Source organism: Gallus gallus, chromosome 2 (assembly GCF_016699485.2).
Source record: "Gallus gallus isolate bGalGal1 chromosome 2, bGalGal1.mat.broiler.GRCg7b, whole genome shotgun sequence".
In the NCBI taxonomy this organism is placed as follows: domain Eukaryota; kingdom Metazoa; phylum Chordata; class Aves; order Galliformes; family Phasianidae; genus Gallus; species Gallus gallus.
In genome coordinates this window covers 98,095,829-98,114,224 of record NC_052533.1, presented here as the reverse complement: position 1 = coordinate 98,114,224, position 18,396 = coordinate 98,095,829, and the positions used below count along the sequence as shown (strand labels likewise).

General features: G+C 39.2%; 1 protein-coding gene across 43 annotated transcripts in view; it reads right to left on the bottom strand.

Moving 5' to 3' along the window:
* Nucleotides 1-18,396, bottom strand: part of PPP4R1 (protein phosphatase 4 regulatory subunit 1) — a 60,452-nt gene that overhangs the window by 34,132 nt on the left and 7,924 nt on the right. For 19 of the 43 annotated variants that reach the window (XM_046938054.1, XM_046938055.1, XM_046938057.1 and 16 more), the window contains 2 exons: nt 10,612-10,747; nt 2,263-2,369 (listed from right to left, as the gene is read on the bottom strand). In XM_046938054.1, coding sequence (XP_046794010.1) covers nt 2,263-2,369; nt 10,612-10,747 — 243 coding nt within the window. Of the gene's footprint in view, nt 1-2,262; nt 2,370-3,909; nt 3,953-10,611; nt 10,748-15,432; nt 17,980-18,396 lie in introns of those variants that run through there. The other 24 variants (XM_046938056.1, XM_046938062.1, XM_046938069.1 and 21 more) reach the window with 7 other exon arrangements.

The following is an 18,396-nucleotide window of genomic DNA, read 5'->3' as shown; positions in this document are numbered from 1 at the left end:
GTTATAAAAATACAAAACAGATTGAGCTCCCTAAATGAATTTTGGTATGGGTTAAGACATAAGGATATTCTAATTACCTGCCTTACAGAAACGGACTGAGTCCAATCCAGCGACTGCTTGAGGCATGAAACTCGCAGTTAAGCCTGCAGAAATTTAATTTGTGGAGCAGCTGCAGAATCCAGCGCTACTAGTTTGGCAGATCTAAGGCAATCTCTGAGATGCAGGAAAAGCCTGAAATGCTGCTTTTACTGATGCTTAGAAAATATCAACCCTGACTAAAAATGTACTCCACCCCTATTAGAGGAAACAAATTGATTTGAGCTCAGCTCTTGGCTTTCATTCCATCTCTAACTAAACAAACTTCAGTTTGACACACTTAGTTGGTCACCAATGGAAAGTCTACGGCTACAAAATCACTGCACAAGGTCATTTTCCCCTACACAGATCTGTCCTATTTTCCAAAGTCAAAATGAAACTTCAGCAAGTTCCTGGTGCTCAGAGCTGTTAGGAACACCACACAAACAAATATCGTATATATATGGACTTCAGAAGCAGAGCTTAGCTAGGGAAGTGCTGTAGAAACAGTTGCATGCCATTATTCGTTATTAAAGACATTTAATTCCAAATGAACAGTAACTTCTTTTTCCTCTTTAAGAATCCTTGGAGAAGTACTCAATACAATTATGTAATGCTTACATTCCTGGCTGCACAAGGACATTAGCTCACCAAAACAAAAATGTGCATTTTAAATGAAGGAGGTAGGATCTTACAGGATACTCTTTTTTACCCTTGGAGCATTATGTTCCACAGCTCCAGAAGGCAGAACTAACAGATCCTAAAGAGAAGAAACAAATTTTCTCCTTATACCAGATCTAATACAAGGGTGTTTGGTTTCGTTTGTTTTTGTGTTTTTTTTTTAATTTTTTTTTTTTTTTTTACCCTCCATATCATTCAAACAGCAGTAAATGAACAAACTTCAGCTCCTCTCTGATGTTTTGCTGTTAAAGCCTTTTTTCTTTCTTCTGGTGCTTTACTGCATCTGCACTGTGTTAAGTTAAATTCAAGTCTCTTAACTTTTTCTAGAGAATCTTCAACCTGGAATTTTGTTGCAGCACTGTCCACATCATTTTCCCCCTCAGTTTCCCTCTTTAAAGCATTCCTCCTTTCTTCCAAATGTCTTTTTCATTATTCTCCTACTTTTGCCTCTTATTCCAAACACCCAGACCAACCATATCAGCAAAAGCACATCTCTAACTATAGAGTCTTTCTATTCATTATTTATACCTAAATCTTGTCTACCAATTCATAGAATCATAGAATCCACTAAGATCATCCAGTCCAACCAGCCACCTACCACCAATGTTGCCCACTAATCCATGTCCCTTACTAAAACATCTACACGTTTCTTTAACGCCTCCAGGAACTGTGACTCCATCACCTCCCTGGGGCAGCCTCTTCCAATGCCTCACTACTCTTCCAGAGAATAAATTTTTCCTAATATCCAACCTGAACCTCCTCTGGCACAACTTGGGGCCAATTCCCTCTCTTCCTATGGCTAGTTATGTGGGAAGGAGGCTGACTCCCACTTCACCAGGTAGTTGTAGAGAGCCATCTGGTCTCCCCTGAGCCTCCTCTTCTCCTGACTGAACAATCCCAGCTCCCTCAGCCACTCTCATGAGACTTGTGCTCCAGACCCTTCATAGCTTCTTTGTCTTTCTCTGGACATGCTCCAGGGACTCAATGTCTTTCTTGCAGTGAGAGGCCCAAAACCAAACACAGAACTCAAGGTACAGCCTCAGCAGAGCTGAGTACCTCCCTGCTCCTGCTGCCTCTCTTGTCTTCACTACTAATTTCCCAAAAGGGACCAACGGAATAACTTCAGCATTCAAATTTTGTCAGAACTAATAGGAGTTTTACACGGATGCTTTGCAAGATCCTTTTCAAAGCAATAAATTCATCTTTATCTACAAATCTAAAATTAACATGTAGATTTGCTGAGTAGTCAAAGTACATTAAAAATTATTTGGAAATACACCAATTGGAAGTGGCAGTTCCACACACTGAAGAAGTTCAATTCTGTCGAAGAGCAAGGAAAGAAGCTGTCTTTGGGGGAATGATTCAGAGAAATGGAACTTTACAGCATTTTATTACATTCTGCAGAAACCTAGTCTGAGTATTAAAGAAGAGAGAGAAGATATTGGTCCAACTTCAGCAATTCTGACATTCCTTCATTAACCCAGTAAAACGTTTAATGCTACCTACCTGAATCATCAGCTAATCTGCTGATTCTCTCCAACACAGCAATACAATCTCTCTCATCATCACTGACTTCCTTCAAAGTGTCCAGTAAACTTCGCGCCACCATTTGCCTAGTTTACAGGAAAGATTTTAAAAAAATAGCATTATTTGTATCCAGAAACATAGCCAAATCATACAGGTTTCTTAAATCAAACAGTACAATTTTATGAAGATTTACTTTCAACTCAGTAAATTCAGTTAGCACTGCTTTGGGAATTCTTTATTCCAATATTCAGCATAATCCTTAAAAACTATTAACTTCAACCGTAGCATTTATATACATATACGTACATCCCTAGAGCTTACAAGGATAAAAGGAACCAGTCACAAATTTAAAAAATGGTAAACATTTGACAAATGAGCAACCCAGATCTTAAGTCAGCATCAACTTTCCATCCTCACCTCTGAATTCCCTCACTTGCTTCATAAAAAGCCAGACAACACTGATATTCTTAGAAGCTTTAAACACAATTATGAATTTATCTTCATAAACAAAGCGTGAACACTTAAGCTGAAGATTTCCAAACCAGTGATGACCTTTAAAGGGTAAACTTGATTCAAATTCAATGTAGAGCAGTGGGTATATTCTGTGATGATAAAAAGAACACAAGCAAATGCCTGGGACACATGCACTTGGGATAAACATTAAGAGAAATCTCAAAGGAAACAAAAAACCAATCTGAATCATCATTTCAGTTACTACTTCTAATTCACAAGAAATTTTTCTAAGGGTCACTTAGAAGATAACAAGATGCAGCCAAATTTGAGTGCTCATTCTGTAAGGGGTCTGTTGCAGTCTAGGTTACAAAGTCACACCCTTCAGTTACCTAGAGAGACCTAAACCCTGAGTTTTTTAACAATACAGCTGACAGTACAGCAAGTAACCTTTTTTCTCAACAACAGCCCGCAATGGCATACGGCTGTCTGTAGCTGGATTTCACCTTTTTGGGCTCTGTGGGTTGAACATTAGAGAGCTAGCAGGATTATCCCAACAATGAAATGGGCCAAGTAACACTGTCCAACATGCTGCCAGCTCTTGTACTGCCCCCTGAGCTGCTTACTAAAATGCTAAATCAGCAAGGGTCAAGGGCTGGATAGTTCCAGAATGGACCGACAGAAACACCGTTAGGATATAGCCTAGATATAAGCACTGTTGAAAAGCAGCAGTGCTGTAAACAAGAGCAGAAGCATAGATTTGATCACAACAAATGGTGAATGTGAGCAGTTGCCACAACCAGATGGTTACGTTCCTAGTGTACTGGGGAAGCCTGAGAGCTTTAGTTCTATGCAATCGAAGAAAAGCAGGAGGCATTCGTGAATCCCTAAAGTTAAGGAAACATTTAAGTTTTCTCAAATTTAAATGCTTCACATCGGTCACTTGCAAAACTATTTTAAATTAAAACTGTTTTTATCAGCAGATGAACAAAATTCTCTAAAGAAAAAATAAAACCAATTGCAAAAATACTCTTTTAAGAAATTTCCTTTTCCTCACTCTTTTCAACTTTCAACTTGGTAGAAGTGCCACATCTCTACGCAGAGATCTTCATTTTCAGTTGGAAGTTGAGCTATCAAAATCCTAACAGAGGGAAGCAGACTATGTGACACACTAACCTAGAAGCACAGTTGACTTGGTCTTTTAAAGGGCTGGACAGCTCTGAAAAGAGAAGAGGAACATATGAAGTAGATTTCACACATCAGCCTGCCTGGATGCATCTCTCTCCCACAAATAAAATGTAATCTTGGAAAGCAAGAGACATGACAAGTGCTCCGATGTGCTGGAATTTTGTGCCTACTGATACAGATGCAACAACAATCCAACCAAGTGCACTGTCGATAACCTTTTATACTCTAGTGATCCAGAAGAGCTATAAATCACGTTGGACTAAACCCCTAAAGCACCTCTTCTATTCCAAATACAGCTTTCTTGCATATTTTTAATCTATTTAAGACAACATCCAATCTATCTGGTGCAACGACAGACCCTGGATCTTCAACTTGGCGTTTGCACATAGACAATATTCTACCTGTCCCAGCAAGGAGGGATGGGACTCAGAAATACAAAAACAGTCGCAGCAAGTAATGAACCACAACAAACAGGGCTGTATCACACCTGGCTCCTGGGGACTATGGGATGGTCTCTAGCATACTGGGAGATCTGTGAAGACTCATCACCTCATAGAGCTTTGTTAGTAGTATTCTGAACTGTGATGGCTTTAAGCCAGTGCTAGTACCTGTGAGTTGGACAGATGGTTATGCAGAAGTAGCCACCCTGTAAAGTGAGAGTCACAAACCTTCAGAAGAGATGAAAACACAAATCCTAGCTTGAAATAGACATGACTTGCTTATTAAACCCACACAGAATGACATTCAACTTTTATCATGGACTGAAGGTAGAAGATAACCCCCACCTGCACCCAGGTGGTACATCTTACTTGGGTTTATGAAGGAATCAATGCATCCATTTTTGGTTTTAGCAGATTCTGGAGAAAACCATCAGGACAAAAGGCAAAAGGGCAAGCTAGGCTCACTTATACAAAACACAATTTGTTTGGCAGCCAGTAATAACAGGGTAATCTTTAACTCCATCTGTCCAGTGTTCCGGGAGATGGCATCCACTCACATCCCCTTAAATATCATAGGTTTTGATTTAGTTCTGCCACTATCCTGACAATCTGTCAAAATTATTCATGTGCCTCCAAAGTAAAAACAACAGGACATAGAGCTAAAACTACTTCACATTTGTCACAGGCCAAGAGCCAGCATGCAGGCAACTAATGAGGAATGACTGGGGCCCTGCAAGCACTTCAACATGCTGTTTGCTGGAGAGTAGATAGTAAGGAAGGGTCCCTGGTGCCCCTGCAGTCTGATTTCCTCCTCATGCAAACACTGTTAGTCTAGCTACAAAAAGCATACAACAGACAACTGCAAAGAACTATCAATGCATAGCAACCCAACATAGGTCTAGCGGTAGCCTGCCCAGCAACTGCCAGGTGAGTATTTGTGAAACTGGAATAGATGTCTCTGAAGGATAACCTGTCTGGTCTAGATACAGATGCAAAGGCAAAAAGTGAACACATTTCATCTTCAACAAAGGCAAGGAGATACCTTTTGCGACAAGGAAAGAAGGAAGAGGATTTCTCTAGGGATAATGACAACTCCCCACAGACTGAAATCTAACAGGGAATCAGACTCTTTCAAATACATGACACAAATGACTCCACCAACATCAACGATGGCAATGTGAGGGGTCTCAATGGCATTCTGTTACTATTTGTTAAATCCCTGGTTATCAGGACATGACCTAGGACTAGGAATAATAATTTCATGTCATTTCCCTCCTGCTAGGGTTTGGGCCCTGGTTACCTCTAATAAGATACCAAGGTCCACCAAGAACCCTTCCAAGTTCTCAGTGCCAGACAGATTTTACTGAAAAAAAATTAATAGAATTGCATCTTTTCACTTCCAATACCTGATTACTGCAGGTGCAGAGACTTACTAGCTGTCCTGACAAGTGAAGCTTCGGATCAGTAACACTACAGCTGTAAACTCTCAAAATTTTTTATTCACCATACATTTCTTCATCATATGACTGTCACCTAGACAGCAATGTGTCTATTTATTCTTTAAATAGGTTACTGGCCAAAGAGAGGGCAAAAACCAAAGGCTCGAAGAACAGGTGCTTTAGCTTTTATGTACAAAAGTGGAAGACAATCAGCAAAGTTCAACTTCATTTGTTTAAGATTTTTTACCATCACATGTGGGGAGGGCTCTCACAACACTACAAAAGTGGATGGACTTGCAATTAGAATATTTGTAGACACCACTTCACTGTGATTAGCAGAACAAGAAAATGGGGATAGATTATACTCTGCCTTTATATCCATGTGCAGGACACAGATATTTTCAAGACTGTGCACAAGGACATAATTGGAATACAAAATGATATATTCCAAGAGCAGCTATAAATACTTTTGCACGGCTCATTCAATTCCCTTTCATACACTGAACTTATTTGGAACCCATACTGGGAGTTGTAAGAGGTGTAATTACTGTGTATCAACCATAGTTATTAGCCCTTCAATACATTTCTACTACAGAATTTAAATGACAAGAGTTCATATTTATAATAGGTGCATTTAGCTAGTAAGCATACCTTTAAAAATATACTTTTTCTTAAAAAGCAAGGATAGATGCATATGTGTCGTTAAAAATACCACGAGTACTGTTGAAGTAATTAAGACTTTTCTTAGTGCTTTGAGAAAACTCCGATGCTTGATTGTCTGGTATATAGGATTTTAATGCACACTTCTAAGCTAAGCTTAACTTGAGTAATTTTTCTTTGATATGTATGTATCTGCAACTTTGTGTTTTGGGGTTTGTTTCTTTCTTACTAAATTTTATTCTGTGACACACAGTAAAATTGGAAGACCAAGGAAAGAAGAAGCCAGAAATGAGATGAAATAATCTAATGCATCCTACAAACTCTCTCAGAAACATCCTTGTCAAGATGAATGGCATTACAATTTCACCTGTGCATCTTTGGCATCAGTTCGGCATTTCCTTATTGTCAGTACTCACCAAAAAAGCAGAAAAGAGAAAGTTTACGCTGGGCTAGGCTGCACAGAGAAGAGAGGAAGTAGGGAAGAAAAAAAAGATAGGGCAGATGTAGATAACCAAGTTGTGAATCACCTTCTTGACTATAATCTGATCTGAATGAGAATAAGGCAAGGTAACTGAATCATAGAATGGCTTGTATTAGAAGGGACATTAAAGCCCACCCAGTCCCATCCCCTCCCATGGGCAGGGCTGCCACCCAGCAGCTCAGCTGCCCAGGGCCCCATCCAACCCGGCCTTGAGCACCTCCAGGGATGGGGCACCATAGTTTCTCTGGGCAGCTGTGCCAGCGCCTCACTGCCTTCTGAGTAAAGAACATCTGCCTTACATCTAAGCTAAATCTCCCCTCTTTTAGTTTGAAACCACCCCCCCTTGTCTTATGACTATCAGACCATGTTTATAAGGGAGATCTGTCTTAAGCTTACGGGAGGTCTTTATATATTTCTCCTCATCCCACCAAGCCTACTGTCTTTTGAAGACTTAAAATATGCCGAACAGCATCAAGAGATGAAAACAGCTTCCTGGCCCAGTGGGGATACTTCCTGCATGCCAATTCTCATTTTTAAAATACATGGTGAAGTGATGTTCTCGGCTCTTCAAAAGGGAATTGGAAGGCTTACAACATGGCTTTGAGATACTGACCAATAACATTTAACAATTATGCTTAATTCCTTGGAAATAAATTGACTCTTCGGTTCCCAAAAAGCCTCATTCCATAACAGAGCATGTATTCTAAACATGTCTAGATTTATTGCAGAATCATAGAAATATAAAATCAAAATGGATATCGTGGTTGTTGGAGTCAGGAATAAGATAATCACACTGAAATAATTCATTGCCATATATAACACAAAAAAAACCCAAAATATTTCTGATGCCAATCTCTCTACCACCTGGAGTAAAGAAAGCAAGACAGCTGCCTTCTACAGACCATATTAGTTAACTCAAAAGCATCCTGAAACATCCTAACGACACTATCACCACTTCTGGGATTTAGATGAGTCACAGAAGAAGATGTCTGCAGAGATGAGACAGAGCATTTCCAGACTTCCACATTCTGTCACAAGCAGTACTGTTCCAATAGAATTTCCATTTTAGTTTGCTTCCATTTAGTTTTTATCTGTGCTGCAAATAATCTTCTATTCAAATCTACCACATATCCTGCTCCTCCACTCCTTCATTCTTTCTCACAGCTGAAAGTCCAGCCAGTAGATAGGCTCTGCTAGCACTCCAGCACCACTGCACAGCAGAAGTCTTTTGCAAATTCTTATGTAATATACTCTAAGGGAAAAACAAATAAGTACTTCAGAACAGAAAGCAGCAAGCTAAGAAGATGACTTAACAGTATCTACACCAATAGCCAGGACTGATAATACTGATGAAAGTCTGCTTTGGTTTGAAGAGAAAGAGCAACAGTAATTCCTTAAATTAAGACTAGGCTGATCAAACGAAAAGGGTCTGGTTGGGTACCATCTTGCCACTCAAACTGATCTACTGGTGATTGCTGCACACTTCCGAGACTTCTTAATGAGGAACAGAGAAGCAAGTTAATGACAATAAAGCTCAGGAAAATCCTTATAAATAGTGGGGATGTAGACTACAACATGCCGAACATCATTATAGCATCCACTCCCACTGTTGGGAAAGCTGGTAGAGAATTCCCCATCTTACTCTCTTTTTTCAGGTCATCTTGTCAGAAGTTATACATTATTCATATAAAGAGACAACTTCTCTTGGCAAATTTAAGTTTTATCTACTAATACTTCTTAGGATCCAAATAGATCAATTTCCATCTCAAAGCAACCACCTTTGACCCTCAGACACCAACTGAGAAATCACAAGTGCTCAGGAATCGACTCAAAGGAGATGAGGCTTTTGCAGCAATCAGCAAAAACAATTTCAATTATTCATTTAGTAGCATCACACACTGCAAATGTGATACATAGGCAGAAGACTAACCAGACAAAATGAAAATAAAACCAAATGAAAAAAGAAAGAATACTTAAAATGGCACATACAGACTTACTTTTCCTTTCTAATGACACTAAAAGGGAATTCATCAGTTTAATTGAAAAAAAATAAAAAAAAAACTTATCCAAATTTATCCGGGCCCGATGATTAACTTGGGGTATCTACAACTTGAAGCTTGAACACACATGGAAGTCTGTCACAGAAACATGGTGTTATTAACTCAACCATGATATAACTGAACCTACACATAGGTAATTGGATGTGATTATTCTATTTTAATGAGACATAAATTAAGTTACATTTAAGCTGTTTATTCAAATCTTTTGCCTATGAAGCACTCCGTTTCACCTCTGTCTAGCAGAAATGTATCCAATATTTTCTCAGACTGATGCTAAATCATCACAAATGTGAATGATTACAGACAGTTTAACTGCTACTCGGTCTTAACACTATCACATGCTATTTTCTGTATTTTCTTATACCACATAAAGCAGCGAGGCTTTATGAAGCATCAATCAACACACTTACACCAACAAAAACAAAAAACAAGAAAAGAGAAAATTTATTTATTCTACCCATTTTCTCCTGCAGAAAAACGTAAGCAAGCAGAGGATGCATGGAGCTGGACAGTATCATCAAAAAAGATGTTAAAATCTTAAACTTAAGCTTATGTATGCCTCACATCCTAGTAAGGCATTAGGACTATTATTCTTGTTTAAAATTCAAGACACAACTTGAGTTTCTGAGTTTGTTCTTCACCCTACTGGCTTTTATTAGGGGTATTTTATTGTGACAATTTATAGGTCTAAAAGGTATCTCCTCTTCCCTTCCTCCCCAAGAAATTGGGGAAACAACAAATCCCTCATCGCTGACAATGAAAAATACCACAAACTTGCAATTTCCAGAAAACAGAAAACTTTAAAATCAGACATTTCAGAACTAATTTATACATACAGATTTATGCAGGCTATAAGAAAAATTATAACACACTTGTTAAATTCAGTTAAACTGGAAGGAAAACAAACCAAGATTCCAAAGTGGGATGTGTTTACATATGTAGTATGGAATTTTAAGTACACTTCACATGACTGAAGTTAAGAACATGGTTAAATCCTTACAGAACAGGGGTCATGAACAATAAAACAGAGAGGTTAGTTTACAGAGTGGCTGATCACAGCCTTATGTTCCATACGTTACTAAATTAGAGAATTCAACATAAAAGCAAGCATGCTTTAATAAAGATGTTCTTGGAGGCCAAACTAAACTCTGTTAAAATAAAACACCAGAAAACGCCAACCTTAGTATGTTCTACACATTTCCGTGATCTTCTGAACCTTTACAGCTACCATTAAATGTTAGTAAATGTTGATTCTGAACTTCTAGATCCCATTGCAGTGTTTGTATGTGCAGGCTTGTGATAGATGCTACAGCACCCGTGCTACTAAAGTGAAGCAACTAGGTTAGTGGCATAACAGAAATAAAAGGGGAAAAATATAACTACAGTATTAGCAGCAGACAGCAAACATTTTTCGTCACCAAGATTATTTTGCACTCTGTAAGTAGAAGGAGCATCAGCAAACAAAAGGAGGAGTGGAAAGTGGAGAATTCTTAGGTATGTTTTTAAAAAATAGTTATTATTTGTATTCCATGCAAATTAACTTCAGTCAGATTTGAATGAGACAAATAGTTTTGCATACTGTTAGCCAGACAGAACATTAAACAGCATACCTGTTAAATATGTTCTCACTTGCAGCGTACTTGTCCAGTCTTCCCAAAGGCGTCAACATTTCATCTTGTGAGACAAAGTCCAGGGCTGAAGGTATAATAATCACATCAGACTCTGAGCTGTAGTCATCCACACCAACTATCAGAGACATCAGAAATACTCCTTATAATCACAGTAGTTTAACACTAAAATGATGTCTGTTGTTGGCCTGAAATACAGAATTCTAGGCAAGGCTCCTATGACAATAATGTTTACTAACCACACTATATCCCTTCCCTAGCTTTACCCAAACCCCAGAAGACTTTTTCCATACAAAAGTGATTACCTACAAATAGGATTAAATGAATTTTGAGTAATTTTTCTCTAAATACCCAAGCATGATGCATCACTAAACATCCACGGTTCAGGCTATTTTAATCTGACCACAAGTATTTCATATATGTTACATTTTTTATCAGGCAAGTGACTTTTAGCTTTTTGAACATACACCCTAAAATCACACGTGTAATTAGTCCAGAGATAAAAAGTTAATACATCATCATCCAACAGAACAAAAAAGTTTTTAAAAATGAATAAATTAAGCACATTAGTTCACATGTGTGTTGCTGTATCTGACTACCAAACAAAACAGGTAAAGTTCATTTGGTGCATAATTACTAACCCGCTCATCAAAAGGCAACTTCATATAAACAGAAACCACAATGAAATGCATAAGAGGTCCATGCCTGCTCTGCACAGCTACTTGAAACTGGGACTTTGAAATACTACCATTTTTAGCTTGCAAATGCCCTCTCAACTCCTCAAACATGCAGTCCTGCAACAAGCACACCCTGCAAAAACAACACACATCTGCAAAAACTGCAGCTACAATTGCTTAGTTGCAACAACTATCCCAGGTCTCTTTACTCCTGAAAACACAACACTGCAGCACACCACAACTATTCTTCAGTCTGGCCAAATCTATCTGAAGAGTTTATTGAAAATCAGCAAATATAAGCAGATACAATCAATGTGGAAGTCCAGCAAACGTAGAGAAGGAGTTCATACAGTTATAATGCATTATGTAAACTGGTTATCAGATACTGTATCATTCATTTCTGTGTTTGACATTCTGAATATATGTGGGTACCATTTACTGAATGTCTTCCTTATATTTCAAATGCCAAAAGATCTAACAACCAAAGTTCTCTACAACAGTAATATTTTTAGAGATAAACTGAGTTAATAGCATCACTTTACAGCAAAACAATCCTCCCACCTTCTACACTGAGAATCAATGGACACTGTTTAATTGCTCATAAATAAATCCTTGGATGAAGGCCCTAATTGTGCAGTTGCTGACAGCACATAAAATCTTTCATCGAAATCAAATGAAGAAATTACGGGAAAAAGAGAAGGGTACATTAATGGTACTTCTTAAAGGACCTTACAAAATCAAACTTAAAAAATGGGACCGAGGAAGAAAGCAAGCTAGGAGCTGTGAAACACAAAGCAGACAGTAGAGCAGTCTGGGGACAGAAAGGAGTGCTCTTGGATATGCCTAAGGCAAAGGATAACAAACTGCTGAGGCGGAGGGGAGAAGGCTCAAAAAAAGGTCAGTTGCATAAAGCTGTTACAGCAAAAAAGGAAAGCACTTGGCAACCCAAGGTTTACACAACTGTTTGAACTTCTGTTTGCCCAGACCTTAGGAGACCGAGGCACAGTGTTCAGGTTTGTGGGTTTTGTTTTGTGTCCCATGTGTCAGGGCTTTTTGTTTGGATCGGTTATCACAGGAAAAGGTGAAGGAAGGTAAAAATGCACTCATACAGCAGGTTAGGTTTTTATACCAGGTAAGTTAACAAGGAACAGGTTGCATCCTTCCACAGATGTAAATTCAACTCATCAATTCAACTGAAAGCAGAAGTTTTCCCGTGTTAGTAGCTAGGCCAAGACAGCTAGGCCTACACCCTTCTCACAGAGACCTGCCTCACTGCTGTACATGAGATCCTACTGTCACAGACAGACTTTTGAAGGACAAAACACGTTCTGTGGCATCCATACATGAATTGTCAGCTGTATATTCCTCACTGCAGAAAATGAACTGAGTTTTTTGTTTTTGTTTTTGTTTTTAACCATAATCATTGTATCCTTCACTAGGGAGCCAAACCACAGCACCGATCAATTTCTTAACAGACCTAAATGAACACAGTTCAGCTGTGACAAGCAACTGGGGGGAAAGGTATCGCTTTAATAGTCAAGTGAAATTAATTTTATAACAGGATCTTACATTCCTATTTCAAAAGTCTGTAGATCACACCATACATTTCAAAGCATAAAGCAAGGAAACTATTGCAAATATCGTCATCTCAGGAATTGTTTTGTTAGCTATCAAATGCATCAATGAAAAAAATATGCCAACCCATACACCAGCCTCCATTAGTTTTAGTTCCTCTGTTTCTCTCCTCTCAACTTCAACTTCGCGTTCAGTGTTTCCTTTTCCCTTCTCATTTTCTTGTCTAATACGCCTACAGTGGTTCAACATAGATATCATCTTAGCTGCTACAGAACACGAAGATGGCTCACTCTGTATATGGCTTAACACATAAACGTGCACCACAGCTGGCTGGATATCTGGTGCCTTTTACTTAGTGATCTGAATGTTCTCATACATTTTGCCTGGCGAAACCATCCAAGTCAAACAAACTGCTAAAACCACTCTATTTCAGAAATGTCAATGACAAACCAATGAGTAATTGTTTCCAATTCATTTGTTTGAGGTCTCACACTAGTTCTAACAGAAAATAAGGTGTATGGATTTGCCACTGCAGTGTAAAACGAAGTTCAGTGCTACAACAGGTTTGATGTGTCTCTGCTACGGATATTGAGCAACATTACTCAATGCCAGCATCTCAGCTTTTCTTTACAGAGGAGACTGTACAAACAGCAGCATCCTAATAAAAGCAACACTAATATCAGCTGGGAAGAAGAGCAGGATTAAAATCAATCCCTGCATGAACTAACCTATAGTTACACGCACTGCCACATTTGTCTTACAAATTCTTTTTCAATCTCACCATCAAGACACTGATTCAAGCAAGCTAAAAGGAGCACCAGTCTACTATGCTTGAAGGTTAATCCAGAAAGGTGTCAAAAAGGCTTAATCAAATATTAATACAGCCTCTTCAGCGCTCCTCTACTTTCCACGCAACTCTGAGCACCCACCCAAGCACCACAGTACCTTTTGTGCTATAAATTTTACAAGCGCACACAAAAAACAACTCTAATACATGTCTTGGCTTATTCAAATGCTGAACTTTCAGACTCAGTGCCACTTCAGAACGCACGCCAAGTAACAGAGCTTTCCACTCCTCATGCAGAGAAACTATAGGTCACTTTCCCATTTTTCTCCACTTCTTCGAATGAGTACCAGTACGCCAAGACCAAATGCTCAGAAGGCCTTCAAGCTACAATCCACCACTGAATCAACTGAAATTAATGCAAGTTGAGTGCCTAAGTAGCTCTTCATCCGGCCTCACATGTTCCTGTCAACTTCTAAAAGAAACAGACCTGAAAGAGATTAGGAGTTCCTATAAAAAAAATCCTATCCCAGTAGTTCAAAGTCGCTATTGGTGGTGGGGTAAGGACCAGTAGTCAACCAATGGCGTGAAAATCAATCACAGTGATGCTACTTTCCATCTGTGTAAGGAATGAAGTAGTGCAAAATGTATAAACCCATTAACTTCTCTGATGGTTTGGATTTCTACTAAGTAAGTACCTTGCAAACTGCTCCTCAAATAAGCACTGGACTTTGTCTCAACATCTGACTACCACTGAGCTGCTGCATGACACAAGCCAAATAACTTCTCTCTACTTTTGTTTTTCCAACCCATCGTTTCTTTAGAAGTCTTTTGCATGCATTTTTTCAGGCTTGTCTCAGTCTTGCATATGGTGCATTTTACATCAAGAATGCAGTAAGACATACAACTGCCTTCAGTCTTCTGGTTTATAGCAGGGATACAACAATTATTTGCCACAGTTATTACCACGGACCACGAAGCCACTTTGCTGAGACAGTTTAGAGGTGCTCTGTCAACCAGTGACAAGCTTGACTGAGAAGTCAGACACAAAGGGAAGTCCATTTACAACTCAACCCCCTTCAGGCCGTGGCCTATGGGCCTATTTTCAAATGAGGTAATTTCCATTCTGCATCTCCATAGTATCTTTCACAAAGAACTTGTATATACTGTGTCTTTACAGACAGACACAAAAGATCACGTCTGAAAAAATAACTACTTTTTTCTCTTTAGTAATGCATGAATGACTTTCTACCAAAGACCGCTCAGCAGCAAGGTCTCTCATATTCTTCTGTATCTGCTATGGGCTCCAGAGCAGAAACACAGCCTCCTTCACTTTGGCACAGAAATGCGGGAATGAGAAGATGGGTGTTCTGAAGATAAGCGGTTCTTTACTTCTCAAAGGTGAGCAGCAAGCAATTTTAAAGAGTCAAGACTTCCATCTAGATCCCTCCTTTTATCATCTGCGTTCCCAAAGCATTCTCCGGATCTATTAAGGAGTCTGTGGCGACTGCTACAGATATAGCTAAATTGACCAGTTTTTATTCAAGTGTAGCACAAGTAATTTGCTAGGCCATAAGGATGTTCAGGTCAATAAAGCATTAAATGCAGAAAGGACTTTGTTCTTGTTCTGCTGTTCAAGCAAGTAATTTTTCTGCTTAACTGCAAAGTAAAAATATTAGTTCTACAAGCCCAAACACAGATATACCACAAAACAACCGTAGCAAACTCTGTTCTAAATCACTGTCCTCTATGAAAGAATAAATTTACCTTGCAGTCAGATTTCTGCAGAATACAAGTATTATTCTCAGCCCTTCAATATTGTAAATACATTATTTTCCATATCATTTTCCGTAAGAGAATCATTCTGCACCCTGATGTTCTGAAAAGAGAAATCCACCTCAGCAAACAACATTCTTAGTAGAACACAGAAGCTAAACATCAGTATTTATCCACAGTTAGAGAATAATTACTCTTATTATGCACTGTATTCCACCTTCAGTTCTGCAGACCAAAGCATCAGTCATGCTGTTTCAGCCTCATTTACAAATCTACTGGACCACTTCAATAACACAAATCAAATGCTATAGCAAATATTACCAAATTTGTTTGTTTTGCTGAGTTCCACCACCTCACCTGCCTGATACCATTTACAGGTGACCACAGATTCCACTGCCAGAAAGTGAAATCTGACCTGTCTGTGAGATACCACAGCAGAAAAACATAGCAGACTTCAAGTCCGAGACTGAAAAAGCAAATGAGGCACTGTAAGTTTACCCCAAAATGTTTTGAGTAGAAAAATGCCAGTTTGAACTGTGTATGATTTTACTCAACGATATACAAGACTGGTGAATGGATAAAAAGGATTTGTGGTTGATAATTCCGGTCTGGCCACCGTATTAGCAGAAATAAGAACCACATTTCGCCTTTTCTGTCTCACCCCCGGTTTCCCCCTTCAAAAATGAAGTACTGCCCCCACTTGAGCTCCTGCTCTGTGCATAGTAAATTACACTCATATGCACAGACCTCACTGTCTGCACTCCAGGCAGGGTGGGCTTGGGTTTGAGGGTGGGAGGGAAAGAGAAGAGAGTGAGAACAAGCATGGAAGAAGGTAAGAAGGAGGAAATGCAAAGCAGTTCTGACCCAAAGTCACTGTGCTAACTGCAAGGCTTACCACATTAGGCCTTGTGCAGCACGTTCATAGCAGCTTGCTAACAGCTTGAAGCACAGACAGAGCAAACCCATCAAAATAGAGCCTGACTACAGGCTTCAGGAGAGCATCCAGCAGATGAAAGAAAGACACAGGAATCAAAATCAGCAGCTAAGCTGTTCACACACAGAACTTATGCAAGTATGGCACAGCAAATTTAAGAGCCACTAGACTAAACATAACAGACAAAGGGAATATTTTCATCTAGTACAAGCTTTTAGAAAAAAAAAGACAGTTATCAAGAATGCCAAAGGAGTTGTCTTTCTCATCAAACATAAGAGGAAACAAAGGGCAATACAAAATCCTTTAAGAACAAGGACAGGTGCAGCTACAAACAGGTTCGTCTCTTTGAGGCAAACACGAGCAGCACTGCAAATACTGGCTTGCTCTGAAACAAAGGAAAATAAATCTCCATCTCTTATTACTCACTAGTCATTAATTTGCAAAACAGCAGAATATAGCTTCCACCAGTTAATGGTCAGACCTGCAACAAAAGCTAAGCCAGAGGAAACTGACACAAAAAGAAGGACATCCGAGCTACCAGTTAAAACAATCAACAGTTTATATTTTGTCCACCAGTTTCCTGTAGGGAGCACGTCACGCCCAGCACCACGGTATCCAAGTCTCCTGCTATTTAAGCCCCCATCTCTTACTCTTTCCAAACAGCTGCATGCAATTAAGACTCCTGGAATGATGCTGGAGTGAAGTAAAAGCCTGGCAATGCAAGCAAGGAAGTTAATCGAAGGTCAAAGATTGCAGTCAAAGCCATCCATCCCTAAATATGTAGCACTGCTACTCTGTGGCTGTTTGAGAGCTTTTGAAGCATTATGAAGAGAACCCACTTTCATCTTCAGCTAAGGTGCTCTGCCTCATCCTATACCAAGACAGTATGCACACGTTTACTCTGCTTGGAGACACACTCAAGTCCCACCCCTACTGGAATATCTGTTACACAGAAAAACATCATGTTCATACTGGGTATGCTTTAACCTTGGACCAACAGAAGAGCTCAAATGCTCTAACATAGTGGCTCAAATGCTCTAAAGCTTTGTTCTAGTTCTGCAACGCTCTGAAACCATGAATTGTAACACATCGGCTACAAAACCCAACTGCTCCACCTGATACAGTAATTTACTTTGGCTGGTTCAAGCGCAGTCACTCAAACATGCTCACTTGGGTTAAGCACTGAGAAGGCAAGCTTTGTGACTTCCATCATAGACAGACAACCACTGGCTATAAAATACAGCTTTGCAACAGAAGCTTGCACTTCTTAACTGTACTTCTCCTCTCTCCACTTAAATCCTGAACGACATTCCTCAGACTTGTTCTGACAGAATTCAAGGCTCTTAGTGGGATAAACCTTTGCGCTTCCCAAGCACAAGGTTGAAATTCCTTCTGCAACTCCTCAGTCTGTTCTTCTCTCTGCAGCTCTTCGTAATAAAGGGTGGTCTACAGGAAAAGGTGAGGTAGTACTGAATATATTGGTGTCACTCAGAAAAAGAAAGAAAAACTAAGATAGTTAATTTCCATGTTCTTTTTTTTTCCCCTCCAATTAGTTTCCTCTAATAAAACATACATACAGGCAAACTTGCAGTCCAAGTATCCCTACAGACTAATCAAGCTGTTCCTCTTGCAGGCTAGAGAGGAAGGAAAAGGTGGTCTCTTTTACATTCAAATATCTCGGGACTATTTAGACACTATGGCAACAAGACAAAAAAATACCTAAACAGGCCTGTTTAACAGAGAAAAACATTCCAACAGTTTGCATTATCATTCCTATAGCATGACACCTTTATTAACTAATATTGTTAGATTTTATGAAAATTGCACCCCAGACTAACACATATTCATTGTGCTGTTTGCCCCTTGTTATTCTTGATCTTAGAAATAGTGAAGCAAACAAGCAAACTCACTCCACCAAACCAGTACTTCCAACTCTTAGCATGTTTTTTCTGCTATCACAAACACTATTCACAGACATACACTGATACTTCTTTAAAGGCTATCCATTGGACAGAGGTTTA